Source organism: Entelurus aequoreus, linkage group LG13 (assembly GCF_033978785.1).
Source record: "Entelurus aequoreus isolate RoL-2023_Sb linkage group LG13, RoL_Eaeq_v1.1, whole genome shotgun sequence".
Taxonomy (NCBI): Eukaryota; Metazoa; Chordata; class Actinopteri; order Syngnathiformes; family Syngnathidae; genus Entelurus; species Entelurus aequoreus.
The window spans coordinates 6806349-6819390 of record NC_084743.1 but is presented as its reverse complement, the minus strand read 5'-3'; the positions used below and the strand labels follow the sequence as shown (position 1 = coordinate 6819390).

Below are 13042 nucleotides of genomic sequence, written 5' to 3'. Positions count from 1 at the left end.
TTGTTCTAACAGCTTTTAAAGGTGTTTTCTGTGAGTCCAATGTAAGTCTTTGTGTTTGACTTGTCCTTGCCTTGCGGGTGGTGACGCTGGCTTGGTAAACAACTGATGTTTTGAAACACTTTCCATTGAGTGGGCAGGTGAGCCTTTGTCTGCAATTGCAGCTATCTGTGGAGTTAGAGTCGTTAGCGATTGCTTGTCTGTGTGTGCTCAGAATCTTTTTGTTGTGTCAGTCAATGCTTTGTTTGATATTCATCATACATACATACATACATACATACATAAATACATATATACATATGCACATACATATATACACCCATCTACCAGACACAATTATATATGATTTCTGACATGATATATTTCTGACAACTTCTGGTTTACTGAGGGTTGATTTCCTCATCCTGAAAGGAATTCAGTAACAAATACTCAACCAATAAACATTTAGGAAGAAGATATTATATAGTATAATATTGTGTTGGATGATTTAGGAAGAAGATATAATATTGTGTTGGATGATGTTGTTTCAGACCATTAAGAAGATGATTGAAGAGACAACAAGTGGAGGAGTGACAGTGAATGATGTCATGATGCACTACACACTCAACTCTCTGCCCTTTGGGGGTGTTGGTATGTACACACTACTCTATGTACACACTACTCTATGTACACACTCAACTCTCTGCCCTTTGGGGGTGTTGGTATGTACACACTACTCTATGTACACACTACTCTATGTACACACTCAACTCTCTGCCCTTTGGGGGTGTTGGTATGTACACACTACTCTATGTACACACTACTCTATGTACACACTCAACTCTCTGCCCTTTGGGGGTGTTGGTATGTACACACTACTCTATGTACACACTACTCTATGTACACACTCAACTCTCTGCCCTTTGGGGGTGTTGGTATGTACATACTACTCTATGTACACACTCAACTCTATGTACACACTTAACTCTTTGCCCTTTGGGGGTGTTGGTATGTACAGTATATACACACTACTCTATGTACACACTACTCTATGTACACACTTAACTCTTTGCCCTTTGGGGGTGTTGGTATGTACACACTACTCTATGTACACACTACTCTATGTACACACTCAACTCTCTGCCCTTTGGGGGTGTTGGTATGTACACACTACTCTATGTACACACTACTCTATGTACACACTCAACTCTCTGCCCTTTGGGGGTGTTGGTATGTACATACTACTCTATGTACACACTCAACTCTATGTACACACTTAACTCTTTGCCCTTTGGGGGTGTTGGTATGTACAGTATATACACACTACTCTATGTACACACTACTCTATGTACACACTTAACTCTTTGCCCTTTGGGGGTGTTGGTATGTACACACTACTCTATGTACACACTACTCTATGTACACACTCAACTCTCTGCCCTTTGGGGGTGTTGGTATGTACACACTACTCTATGTACACACTTAACTCTTTGCCCTTTGGGGGTGCTGGTATGTACACACTACTCTATGTACACACTACTCTATGTACATACTACTCTATGTACACACTCAACTCTCTGCCCTTTGGGGGTGTTGGTATGTATGTACACATTACACACTACCCTATGTACACGCTACTGTACACACATAACTCTTTGCCCTTTGGGGGTGTTGTTGAGATGTACACACTACTCTATGTACACGTTAATGTACACACTACTGTATGTACACACTACTGTACACACCATTGTAGACAATTGATATATATTTGTGTTGTAGATGATTGATATATATTTGTGTTGTAGATGATTGATATATAATATTGTGTTGTAGATGATTGATATATAATATTGTGTTGTAGATGATTGATGTATAATATCTGTGTTGTAGATGATTGATATATAATATTTGTGTTGTAGATGATTGATATATAATATTTGTGTTGTAGATGATTGGTATATAATATTGTGTTGTAGATGATTGATATATAATATTGTGTTGTAGATGATTGATATATAATATTTGTGTTGTAGATGATTGGTATATAATATTGTGTTGTAGATGATTGATATATAATATTTGTGTTGTAGATGATTGGTATATAATATTGTGTTGTAGATGATTGATATATAATATTGTGTTGTAGATGATTGATATATAATATTGTGTTGTAGATGATTGATATATAATATTTGTGTTGTAGATGATTGGTATATAATATTGTGTTGTAGATGATTGATATATAATATTGTGTTGTAGATGATTGATATATAATATTTGTGTTGTAGATTATTGATATATAATATTTGTGTTGTAGATGATTGATATATAATATTTGTGTTGTAGATGATTGATATATAATATTGTGTTGTAGATTGATATATAATATTGTGTTGTAGATGATTGATATATAATATTGTGTTGTAGATGATTGATATATAATATTTGTGTTGTAGATGATTGATATATAATATTGTGTTGTAGATGATTGATATATAATATTTGTGTTGTAGATGATTGATATATATTTGTGTTGTAGATGATTGATATATAATATTGTGTTGTAGATGATTGATATATAATATTGTGTTGTAGATGATTGATATATAATATTTGTGTTGTAGATTATTGATATATATTTGTGTTGTAGATGATTGATATATAATATTTGTGTTGTAGATGATTGATATATAATATTGTGTTGTAGATGATTGATGTATAATATTGTGTTGTAGATGATTGATGTATAATATTGTGTTGTAGATGATTGATATATAATATTGTGTTGTAGATGATTGATATATAATATTGTGTTGTAGATGATATATAATATTGTGTTGTAGATGATTGATATATAATATTGTGTTGTAGATGATTGATATATAATATTGTGTTGTAGATGATTGATGTATAATATTTGTGTTTAGGTCAGAGCGGGATGGGCTCCTATCATGGCCGACACACCTTTGATCGTCTGAGTCATCATCGAGCATGTTTAGTGCGCTCGCTGGCCATGGAGAGCATCAATTTGTCTCGTTACCCACCTCAGGATAGCCAGCGAGCAAGCAGAGCTCGCTTGGCTCTCAAGTCGCCTTTGATCGACTTGTCCAAGAAAACGTACGTGTGGGCTGTGAGCGCCACCATCCTTGCTGTGGGACTGCTCGTCACTCTACTCGTCATCCTGCTCATTGCTGCTGGCCTCAACTGTACCTGCTGGTACTGGAGGGGCTTCTACAACTAACTCACTCACTACATACATACATACTGTACATACATACATACATACATACATACATACATACATACATACATACATACATACATATATACACTACCGTTCAAAAGTTTGGGGTCACCCAAACAATTTTGTGTTTGAGCCTTCATTTCTAAGAACAAGAATAGACTGGAGTTTCAGATGAAAGTTCTCTTTTTCTGGCCATTTTGAGCGTTTAATTGACCCCACAAATGTGATGCTCCAGAAACTCAATCTGCTCAAAGGAAGGTCAGTTTTGTAGCTTCTGTAACGAGCTAAACTGTTTTCAGATGTGTGAACATGATTGCACATGTATGTATGTACATACAGGTACATACATACAAATGTCCATATATACATACATATGTACATACGTACATACATATGTATGTACATACAGTACGCACGCACATGTGTGAAAACCAGGAGTGAAGGAAGAGAAGTTCCTTTGAGAGTGCCAGTCCACACATTCTAGTCTTAAAGTGACACACATTACAACAGCATGCAATCATTGACTTTCAAATATTTGTCTTTTTGCAGACAGACTCAGACCTTTTGTCTACATCATGTTCTTAAACTGAAGAAATAATAATAATGCAAGTAACTGTTTAAAAGGATTTATACTTGTATTTCTCATTATTGTTGAGCATTGTACTGTCATTGGAAGGTAAATAACTGTGTTGTTCTAAATGAATAAAGAAACAAAAAAATAAAATGGACTCATTTCTGAGTCCCCCCCACATCTGCGGTCCTCTCCAAGGTTTCTCATTGTCATCCCACTGGCTTGAGTTTTTCCTTGCCCTGATGTGGGATCTGAACCGAGGATGTCGTTGTGGCTTGTGCAGCCCTTTGAGACACTTGTGATTTAGGCCTATCTAAATAAACATTGATTGATTGATTGTGTTCCAGATGTAAGGTTGCAAAGACGTGTCAACCAAGAGAGCCAGGAAACATCCAGAGCCTTGAGGGACTAATCTAATCTCACATCCCCTACTTTTTTACATCATTTACATCTTGGAACCAGATGTGGGTTCAGATCAGGGGATGTCCTTGTGGTTTGGTGATTGAGGACTAAACAAACTTTTCATTGATTGAATCTAATCGAATATAATATTTGAAATACCCATTCATCTCCGTTGATTCAATCAAATCTCATCTAAAATACTTCAACTATATACAGTATTCATCTCCGCCTTACAGAAGAATCTTCTCTTTGTCGTCTGGAAGTTCTTCTTCAGTTCTTGTCCTCAAAAACATTGTCCTCTGACTCAGACTAAAATGTGAAACTTGATATGAAACAATCAAGCTATTCATAGTGCAATCTTATTTTATTTCAGGCTAAATTAATATTTGTATTGATTATGTGTGATGCAACAAACTGAAACTACAGGAAACGTTAAGTCTTTAGAAGCACCGACTTTAAACCCATCACTTCCTGTCCTTCATGTTTTCATTTTGTCTGCAGGACTTATGTTCCCCAGCAGTTTGTACGTGAAAAACAACACTTTCAACACTTATTGCCTTTTAGGTTTATTGGCAAAATGTCAATCAGAGTCAATAAAAGACAATCTAGTCATGAGAAGACATAGGAGATGTTACATATATCACAGTACTGTAAAATGTTTTATGATGGAATACCCATACTACATGTTGTAACATATATCACAGTACTGTAAAATGTTTCATGATGGAATACCCATACTACATGTTGTAACATATATCACAGTACTGTAAAATGTTTCATGATGGAATACCCAATACTACATGTTGTACCATACTATATCACAGTACTGTAAAATGTTTCATGATGGAATACCCATACTACATGTTGTAACATACTATATCACAGTACTGTAAAATGTTTCATGATGGAATACCCATACTACATGTTGTAACATACTATATCACAGTACTGTAAAATGTTTCATGATGGAATACCCATACTACATGTTGTAACATACTATATCACAGTACTGTAAAATGTTTTATGATAGAATACAAATACTACACATTGTAACCGTGTCATGCAGGTCAATAAGGTGTGCTTTCATTCCCAAGTCAATATGTTCCTATTGTTAAAAATGTATTCTGAGGAATAAACAATATTTGTATTACCACCATCGCTAGTACAGTGACTATGAAAGGATGACTCATTTATGCTATGGTTCTGATTGGTAGAATTATAGGGTATTGATTATGACTCCCTCCCATAGAGCAGACGATATATTGAAGAACACGAGTGAGTTCAGGTTGAATCAAACCCAGATTGAAGAATATTTCATAAGAAGATGACCAGGATATTGTTCTTTCCTGAAGCAAAGAAGGGAAAACACTTGGTCATGTTGTTGTTCAAGACTAGTACCTGATCATCATTTTGTTCAAGACTAGTACCTGATCATATTGTTGTTCAAGACTAGTACCTGATCATCATTTTGTTCAAGACTAGTACCTGATCATATTGTTGTTCAAGACTAGTACCTGATCATCATTTTGTTCAAGACTAGTACCTGATCATATTGTTGTTCAAGACTAGTACCTGATCATATTGTTGTTTAAGACTAGTACCTGATCATCATTTTGTTCAAGACTAGTACCTGATCATATTGTTGTTCAAGACTAGTACCTGATCATATTGTTGTTTAAGACTAGTACCTGGTCATATCGTTGTTCGAGACTAGTAACTGGTCATATTGTTGTTCAAGACTACTAACTAGTCATATTGTTGTTCAAGACTAGTAACTGGTCTTATTGTTGTTCAAGACTAGTACCTGATCATATTGTTGTTCAAGACTAGTACCTGATCATATTGTTGTTTAAGACTAGTACCTGGTCATATCGTTGTTCGAGACTAGTAACTGGTCATATTGTTGTTCAAGACTACTAACTAGTCATATTGTTGTTCAAGACTAGTAACTGGTCTTATTGTTGTTCAAGACTAGTACCTGATCATATTGTTGTTCAAGACTAGTACCTGGTCATATCGTTGTTCGAGACTAGTAACTGGTCATATTGTTGTTCAAGACTAGTACCTGATCATATTGTTGTTCAAGACTACTAACAGGTCATATTGTTGTTCAAGACTAGTACCTGATCATATTGTTGTTCAAGACTACTAACTGGTCATATTGTTGTTCAAGACTAGTAACTGGTCATATTGTTGTTCAAGACTACTAACTGGTCATATTGTTGTTCAAGACTAGTACCTGATCATATTGTTGTTCAAGACTACTAACAGGTCATATTGTTGTTCAAGACTAGTACCTGATCATATTGTTGTTCAAGACTACTAACTGGTCATATTGTTGTTCAAGACTAGTAACTGGTCATATTGTTGTTCAAGACTACTAACTGGTCATATTGTTGTTCAAGACTAGTACCTGATCATATTGTTGTTCAAGACTACTAACTGGTCATATTGTTGTTCAAGACTAGTAACTGGTCATATTGTTGTTCAAAACTAGTAACTGGCCATGGCTGTTCAAGATTAGTAATTGTTGATTGTTACAAAATAGTAACTGGTCACGGTTGTTAAAGACTAGTAACTGGTCATGGTTGTTCAAGACTAGTAACTGGTCATTGTTGTTCAATAATAGTAACGGGTCACGGTTGTTCAAGACTCGTAACTGGTCACGCTTGTACAAGACTAGTAACTGGTCACGGTTGTTCAAGACTAGTAACTGGTCATGGATGTTCAAGACTAGTAACTGGTCGTGGTTGTTTCCAGATTAGTAAGTGGTCATTGTTACAAAATAGTAACTGGTCACGGTTGTTCAAGACTAGTAACTGGTCACGGTTGTACAAGTCTAGTAACTGGTCATGGTTGTTCCATACCTGTACATTGAAAGGATGTAAATCTTGCTGGTCTTAGCTGGGATGGACCTTTTCTGCAGACCGCTGGATCTATATGGGCAAACAGAAAGAGTAACTTTAGTCCAGTTAGCTCAGAAGGTGCATTTTGCCCTCATTTTAAAAGCACTAACATATTTCTTGCAGTCAAAAGGTTATGCAGTCAGGAATGTTGTTATTGGAGAAATAGTACAGGAGTAGACTTTGACAGATGCAGCAGTAGTAGTCTCTCCTTGGTCATGCTATGTAACTGGTCATGATTGTTCAAGACTAGCAACTGGTCATGGTTGTTCAACTATAGTAACTGGTCATGGTTGTTCAAAACTAGCAACTGATCATGGTTGTTCAACTACAGTAACTGGTCATGGTTGTTCAAGACTAGCAACTAGTCATGGCTTTTCAAGACTAGCACCTGGTCATGGTTGGTCAAGACGAGTAACTAGTCATGGCTGTTCAAGAGTCAAGACTAGCAAATAGTGATGGTTGTTCAAGACTAGCAACTGGTCATGGCTGTTCAATAGTAGTGATGTTTGTTTAAAACTAGTACCTGGTCATTGTTGTTCAAGACTAGAAACCAGTCATTATTGTTCAAGACTAGTAGTAACTAGTGATGTTTGTTTAAGACTAGTACCTGGTCATTGTTGTTAAAGACTAGAAACCAGTCATTATTGTTCAAGACTAGTAGTAACTAGTGATGTTTGTTTAAGACTAGTACCTGGCCATTGTTGTTAAAGACTAGAAACCAGTCATTATTGTTCAAGACTAGTAGTAACTAGTGATGTTTGTTTAAGACTAGTACCTGGCCATTGTTGTTAAAGACTAGAAACCAGTCATTATTGTTCAAGACTAGTAGTAACTAGTGATGTTTGTTTAAGACTAGTACCTGGCCATTGTTGTTCAAGACTAGTAGTAACAAGTGATGGTAGTTTAAGACTAGTACCTGGTCATCGTTGTTCAAGACTATAAACCAGTCATTATTGTTCAAGACTAGTAGTAACGGGACAAGCTGTAGAAAATGGATGGGTGGATAGTAGTAAATAGTGATGTTTGTTTAAGACTAGTACCTGACCATTGTTGTTAAAGACTAGTAGCAACTAATAATGGTTGTTTAAAACTAGTACCTGGTCATTGTTGTTCAAGACTAGAAACCAGTCATTATTGTTCAAAACTAGTAGTAACTAGTGATGTTGTTTAAGACTAGTACCTGGTCATTGTTGTTCAAGACTAGTAGTAACTAGTAATGTTTGTTTAAGACTAGCACCTGGCCATTGCTGTTCAAGACTAGAAACCAGTCATTATTGTTCAAAACTAGTAGTAACTAGTGATGTTGTTTAAGACTAGTACCTGGTCATTGTTGTTCAAGACTAGTAGTAACTAGTGATGGTTGTTTAAGACTAGTATCTAGTCATTGTTGAAAGTTGAATGATTTATGAAGACATTCATGCAGCAACAACAAACATTTGTACAGACCTTCCTGGTGTTGTCCAGAACTTTGGGGTCGGGGCTGCCATAGTGGGGGGGGTTGGCTTGGGGGTCATAGCCCAATCTGGACAACATGGGAGCAATGGCGGCCATGTCCTTCACCACATCAGCTGGGATCTTGCCCACCCATTTGGACAAAGCCTCCATGTTGACAGGTTTAACTACCTGATCTGTGGACCTCTCCACCCTGCAAGAAGGTGAAACATCTTCAATTGTTCCTCACACCAAATGTTTGCATGTTGACCAATAACACCAGATGTTTGCGTGGTGACCAATAACACCAGATGTTTCCGTGGTGACCAATAACACCAGATGTTTCCATGGTGACCAATAACACCAAATGTTTGCATGTTGACCAATAACACCAGATGTTTGCGTGGTGACCAATAACACCAGATGTTTGCATGGTGATCAATAAAACCAGATGTTTGCATGGTGACCAATAACACCAGATGTTTGCGTGGTGACCAATAACACCAGATGTTTCCATGGTGACCAATAACACCAGATGTTTCCATGGTGACCAATAACACCAGATGTTTGCATGGTGACCAATAACACCAGATGTTTCCATGGTGACCAATAACACCAGATGTTTCCATGGTGACCAATAACACCAGATGTTTGCATGGTGACCAATAACACCAGATGTTTGCATGGTGACCAATAACACCAGATGTTTCCATGGTGACCAATAACACCAGATGTTTCCATGGTGACCAATAACACCAGATGTTTCCACGGTGACCAATAACACCAGATGTTTGCATGGTGACCAATAACACCAGATGTTTGCATGGTGACCAATAACACCAGATGTTTGCGTGGTGACCAATAACACCAGATGTTTGCATGGTGACCAATAACACCAGATGTTTGCATGGTGACCAATAACACCAGATGTTTGCGTGGTGACCAATAACACCAGATGTTTCCATGGTGACCAATAACACCAGATGTTTCCATGGTGACCAATAACACCAGATGTTTGCATGGTGACCAATAACACCAGATGTTTCCATGGTGACCAATAACACCAGATGTTTCCATGGTGACCAATAACACCAGATGTTTGCATGGTGACCAATAACACCAGATGTTTGCATGGTGACCAATAACACCAGATGTTTCCATGGTGACCAATAACACCAGATGTTTCCATGGTGACCAATAACACCAGATGTTTCCACGGTGACCAATAACACCAGATGTTTGCATGGTGACCAATAACACCAGATGTTTGCATGGTGACCAATAACACCAGATGTTTGCATGGTGACCAATAACACCAGATGTTTCCATGGTGACCAATAACACCAGATGTTTGCATGGTGACCAATAACACCAGATGTTTGCATGGTGACCAATAACACCAGATGTTTGCATGGTGACCAATAACACCAGATGTTTGCGTGGTGACCAATAACACCAGATGTTTCCATGGTGACCAATAACACCAAATGTTGACTGCCACCCAAGTAGGAAATGAGGGTAAAATTCTTTGACCGTCCCATTAGAAACATCATTAGGCATGAGTATACTCAGTGAGTATAATGAGTACAGTGAGTATACTCAGTGAGCATGGTGAGTATACTAAGTGAGTAAACTCAGTGAGTATGGTGAGTAAACCCTGTAAGTGTAGTGAGTATACTGCATGAGCATGGTGAGTATACTCAGTGAGTATACTGCGTGAGTATTGTGAGTATACTGCGGGAGTATGGTGAGTATACTCAGTGAGTACAATGAGAATATTCTGTGAGTATGGTAAGTACACTCCGTGAGTATAGTGAGTACACTCCGTGAGTATAGTGAGTATACTCTTTTTTGTGTGTGTGTCCTGTCCAGCTTCTCAGACAAATCATACAGTAGATGTAGATGATCATATCGGCTGTTCACGTTTACTTTACAAAAGAGAAGTGTGGGATACTTCTCTTGTTGCCTTATTTGCATTTGACTTTATTAAATGTATTTATATTATCATTTGGTGCAGCCGGGGATAGAAAGTGAGTATACTCCGTGAATATGGTGAGTTGAGTATACTCAGTGAGTATACCCAGTGAGTATAGCGAACATATTCCGTGACTATATGGTGAGTATACTCAATAAGTATAGCAAATATACTACGCAAGGATGGTGAGCATACTTAGTGAGTATAGCGAGTATACTCCGTGAGTATGGTGAGTATACGTCATGAGTATAGTGAGTACACTCTGTGAGTATAATGAGTATACTCAATGAGTATACTCAATGAGTATGGTGAGTATACCCAGTGAGTACAGTGAGTATACTCTGTGAGTACAGCGAGTATACCCAGTGAGTATACTCTGTGAGTACACTCAGTGAGGATAGCAAGTATACTCAGTGAGTACAGTGAGGGCCAGTGGTAAGGAAAGTGTGTGATTGATGGATGGATGGATGGATGATGAATGGATGATGGATGGAATGATGGATGGATGGATGATGGAACAAATGATGGATGGATGAATGGAATGATGGATGGATGGATGGAATGATGGATGGAATGATGGATGGATGGATGATGGAACAAATGATGGATGGATGAATGGAATGATGGATGGATGGATGGAATGATGGATGGATGGAATGATGTATGGATGGAATGATGTATGGATGATGTATGGATGGACAAAGAGTATGCCAAGACAAGGCTGTGTTGAGGGTGTGACTGACTTGGAGAGTGAAACTCCTCCTGCCTTGCCGATGAGCTCCTCATGGTGGAGCACGGTGTCACTCCAAGGAATGTGGAGGAAGGTGAGGAGCGTTGTCATCCATGTTCCCGGGTGGAGGACCAGTTGTTCGTACCTGACAGACAGACACCTGTCAGGTAGCTCCAGGCACTGAGTGTACATGCTCTCCACAGCACGGTTCCACTTGGTCAGGCAGTCCCGGAAGCTTCCAAGATCAAAGCCGGCGATGGTCACCTTGCGGGAGATCATGGAGTGCACAGAGGCGCGGCCATCGCGGATCATCAGCACAAACTTGGCGCGGGGGAAGATCTTGGCCAGGTAAGACAGAGACTTGAGGGCGAAGGGGTCCTTGTTGCACAGGAAGTTGGCGGGCTCGCCGTGTTTGACGATGACTTCCAGCAGGAAGGCCTGCATGGCGGCGTCCAGCACCTCGTCCGTCACGCCGGCCTCGTCCAGACGCATCTTCTCCTTTCCTGAGCGGCTCCACATCTGCTTCATGGCCAGAAGACGTGGGATGACACGGGTCTCCTCACCACAACGCACCTCTGGGTGGGCATCCAGCATGGCTCTCATCAGCGTGGTGCCACTGCGGGGGAATCCCCCGATGAAGATGAGCGGCATGTCTTTGTTGTACGCACTCACATTGTGGGCCCTGGACCCGCCCACTGACTCCTTCCCCTGCTGCTGGCACTCCATTGCGTGGTGGCCCAGGTAGAAGACGGTGACTGAACTCATGAGCAGACATACCAGCAGGAAGTTGTGCTTCACCTTTCCTAGCATGCTGGCTACTACTCAGGGGGACAGAAGGTAGAAACTCTCTTCAGCCATCTCTGTGGTCACCAGACATGGAAGTCCTGCTCCATGGCGCCTGGCTCTGAGGACCACACACAAGTCACATTATTCTTGTGTTGGATCACAGCTGACTAGTCCAAGATGGACACATGGAGTGACTGCTCTCCCTAGGAATTGATATGAATACAAATGTTTATTGGACTACATAAAAGTACAACATAGTACACCTTAGCAAATACAAATGTTTATTGGACTACATAAATAGTCTTCTTCATCCATCCATCTCACTGTCCCCTTGTTTAAAGTGTCCACCATGGGTGCCCGAGCTTTCAGCCGCTCTGCCCCTCATCTTTGGAACTCTCTACCACCAGACCTTCGTAACTTACACTCAATATCCCTCTTCAGATCAAGACTCAAAACACACCTATTCCTGACTGATTATTCATTGTAATCATCTTATCTTCTCTATCCTTGTTGTTGTTGTTGTTTTTATCCAATTTTGTTTTGATTTTGTACGGTGTCCTTGAGTGCCCAGAAAGGCGCCTTATAAATAAAATGTATTGTTATTATTATTATAAAAGTACAACATAGAACACCTTATAAATACAAATGTTTATTGGTCTACATAAAACTACAACATAGAACACCTTAGCAAATACAAATGTTTATTGGACTACATAGAACTACAACATAGAACACCTTATAAACACAAATGAAAGATTTAAAACACGTTTAGCCAGAAAGCTTTATTTCCTCGTTAGAAGGATGTGAAAAGAAAAGAAAACTTACCTTTGATTGTTGCACTAAAGTTGTTTTACTGTCTGCTGGCGCAACACTTCAACTAACAAACAAGAAGACAAATAAGTAAATAAGAAGACAAATAAGTAAATAAGAAGACAAATAACTAAATATTCCTTTTCTTCATCTTTCTACTCGACTTCTTCTTCTTGCTGTCTTCCTCTACTTCCGCCTCCTCCTCCTCCTC

At 38.8% G+C, this 13042-nt stretch overlaps 2 protein-coding genes across 5 annotated transcripts in view; one reads left to right on the top strand and one right to left on the bottom strand.

Moving 5' to 3' along the window:
- LOC133663728 (aldehyde dehydrogenase, dimeric NADP-preferring-like) overlaps nt 1–3902 on the top strand; it is a 29174-nt gene extending 25272 nt beyond the window's left edge. For all 3 annotated transcript variants that reach the window (XM_062068418.1, XM_062068417.1, XM_062068419.1), the window contains 2 exons: nt 528–627; nt 2904–3902. In XM_062068418.1, coding sequence (XP_061924402.1) covers nt 528–627; nt 2904–3217 — 414 coding nt within the window. In that variant the 3' untranslated portion in view covers nt 3218–3902. The remainder of the gene's footprint in view (nt 1–527; nt 628–2903) is intronic.
- Nucleotides 3903–4753: 851 nt separating this feature from the next.
- On the bottom strand, nt 4754–13042 carry tpst1 (tyrosylprotein sulfotransferase 1). Of its 2 annotated transcripts, none has more exons than XM_062068416.1 (5): nt 12847–13042; nt 11249–12224; nt 8546–8744; nt 7061–7129; nt 4754–5539 (listed from the first exon to the last, which is right to left on the bottom strand). In XM_062068416.1, exons 2-4 carry the CDS (start codon nt 12043–12045, stop codon nt 7094–7096), a joined length of 1032 nt encoding a protein of 343 aa, XP_061924400.1. In that variant the 5' UTR covers nt 12046–12224; nt 12847–13042; the 3' UTR covers nt 4754–5539; nt 7061–7093. The 2 variants fall into 2 exon arrangements, with proteins under 2 accessions (XP_061924400.1, XP_061924399.1); XM_062068415.1 differs by having other exon boundaries at nt 11249–12139.

Coding starts and splice junctions, on each gene's coding strand:
- tpst1 (XM_062068416.1), bottom strand. CDS start 12,045: ATGCTAGGAAAGGTGAAGCACAACTTCCTGCTGGTATGTCTGCTCATG. Junction 8,745..11,248: donor GGAGGAGTTTCACTCTCCAA/GTCAGTCACACC, acceptor ACCTTCTTGCAG/GGTGGAGAGGTCCACAGATC. Junction 7,130..8,545: donor TTCTGGACAACACCAGGAAG/GTCTGTACAAAT, acceptor TTGCCCATATAG/ATCCAGCGGTCTGCAGAAAA.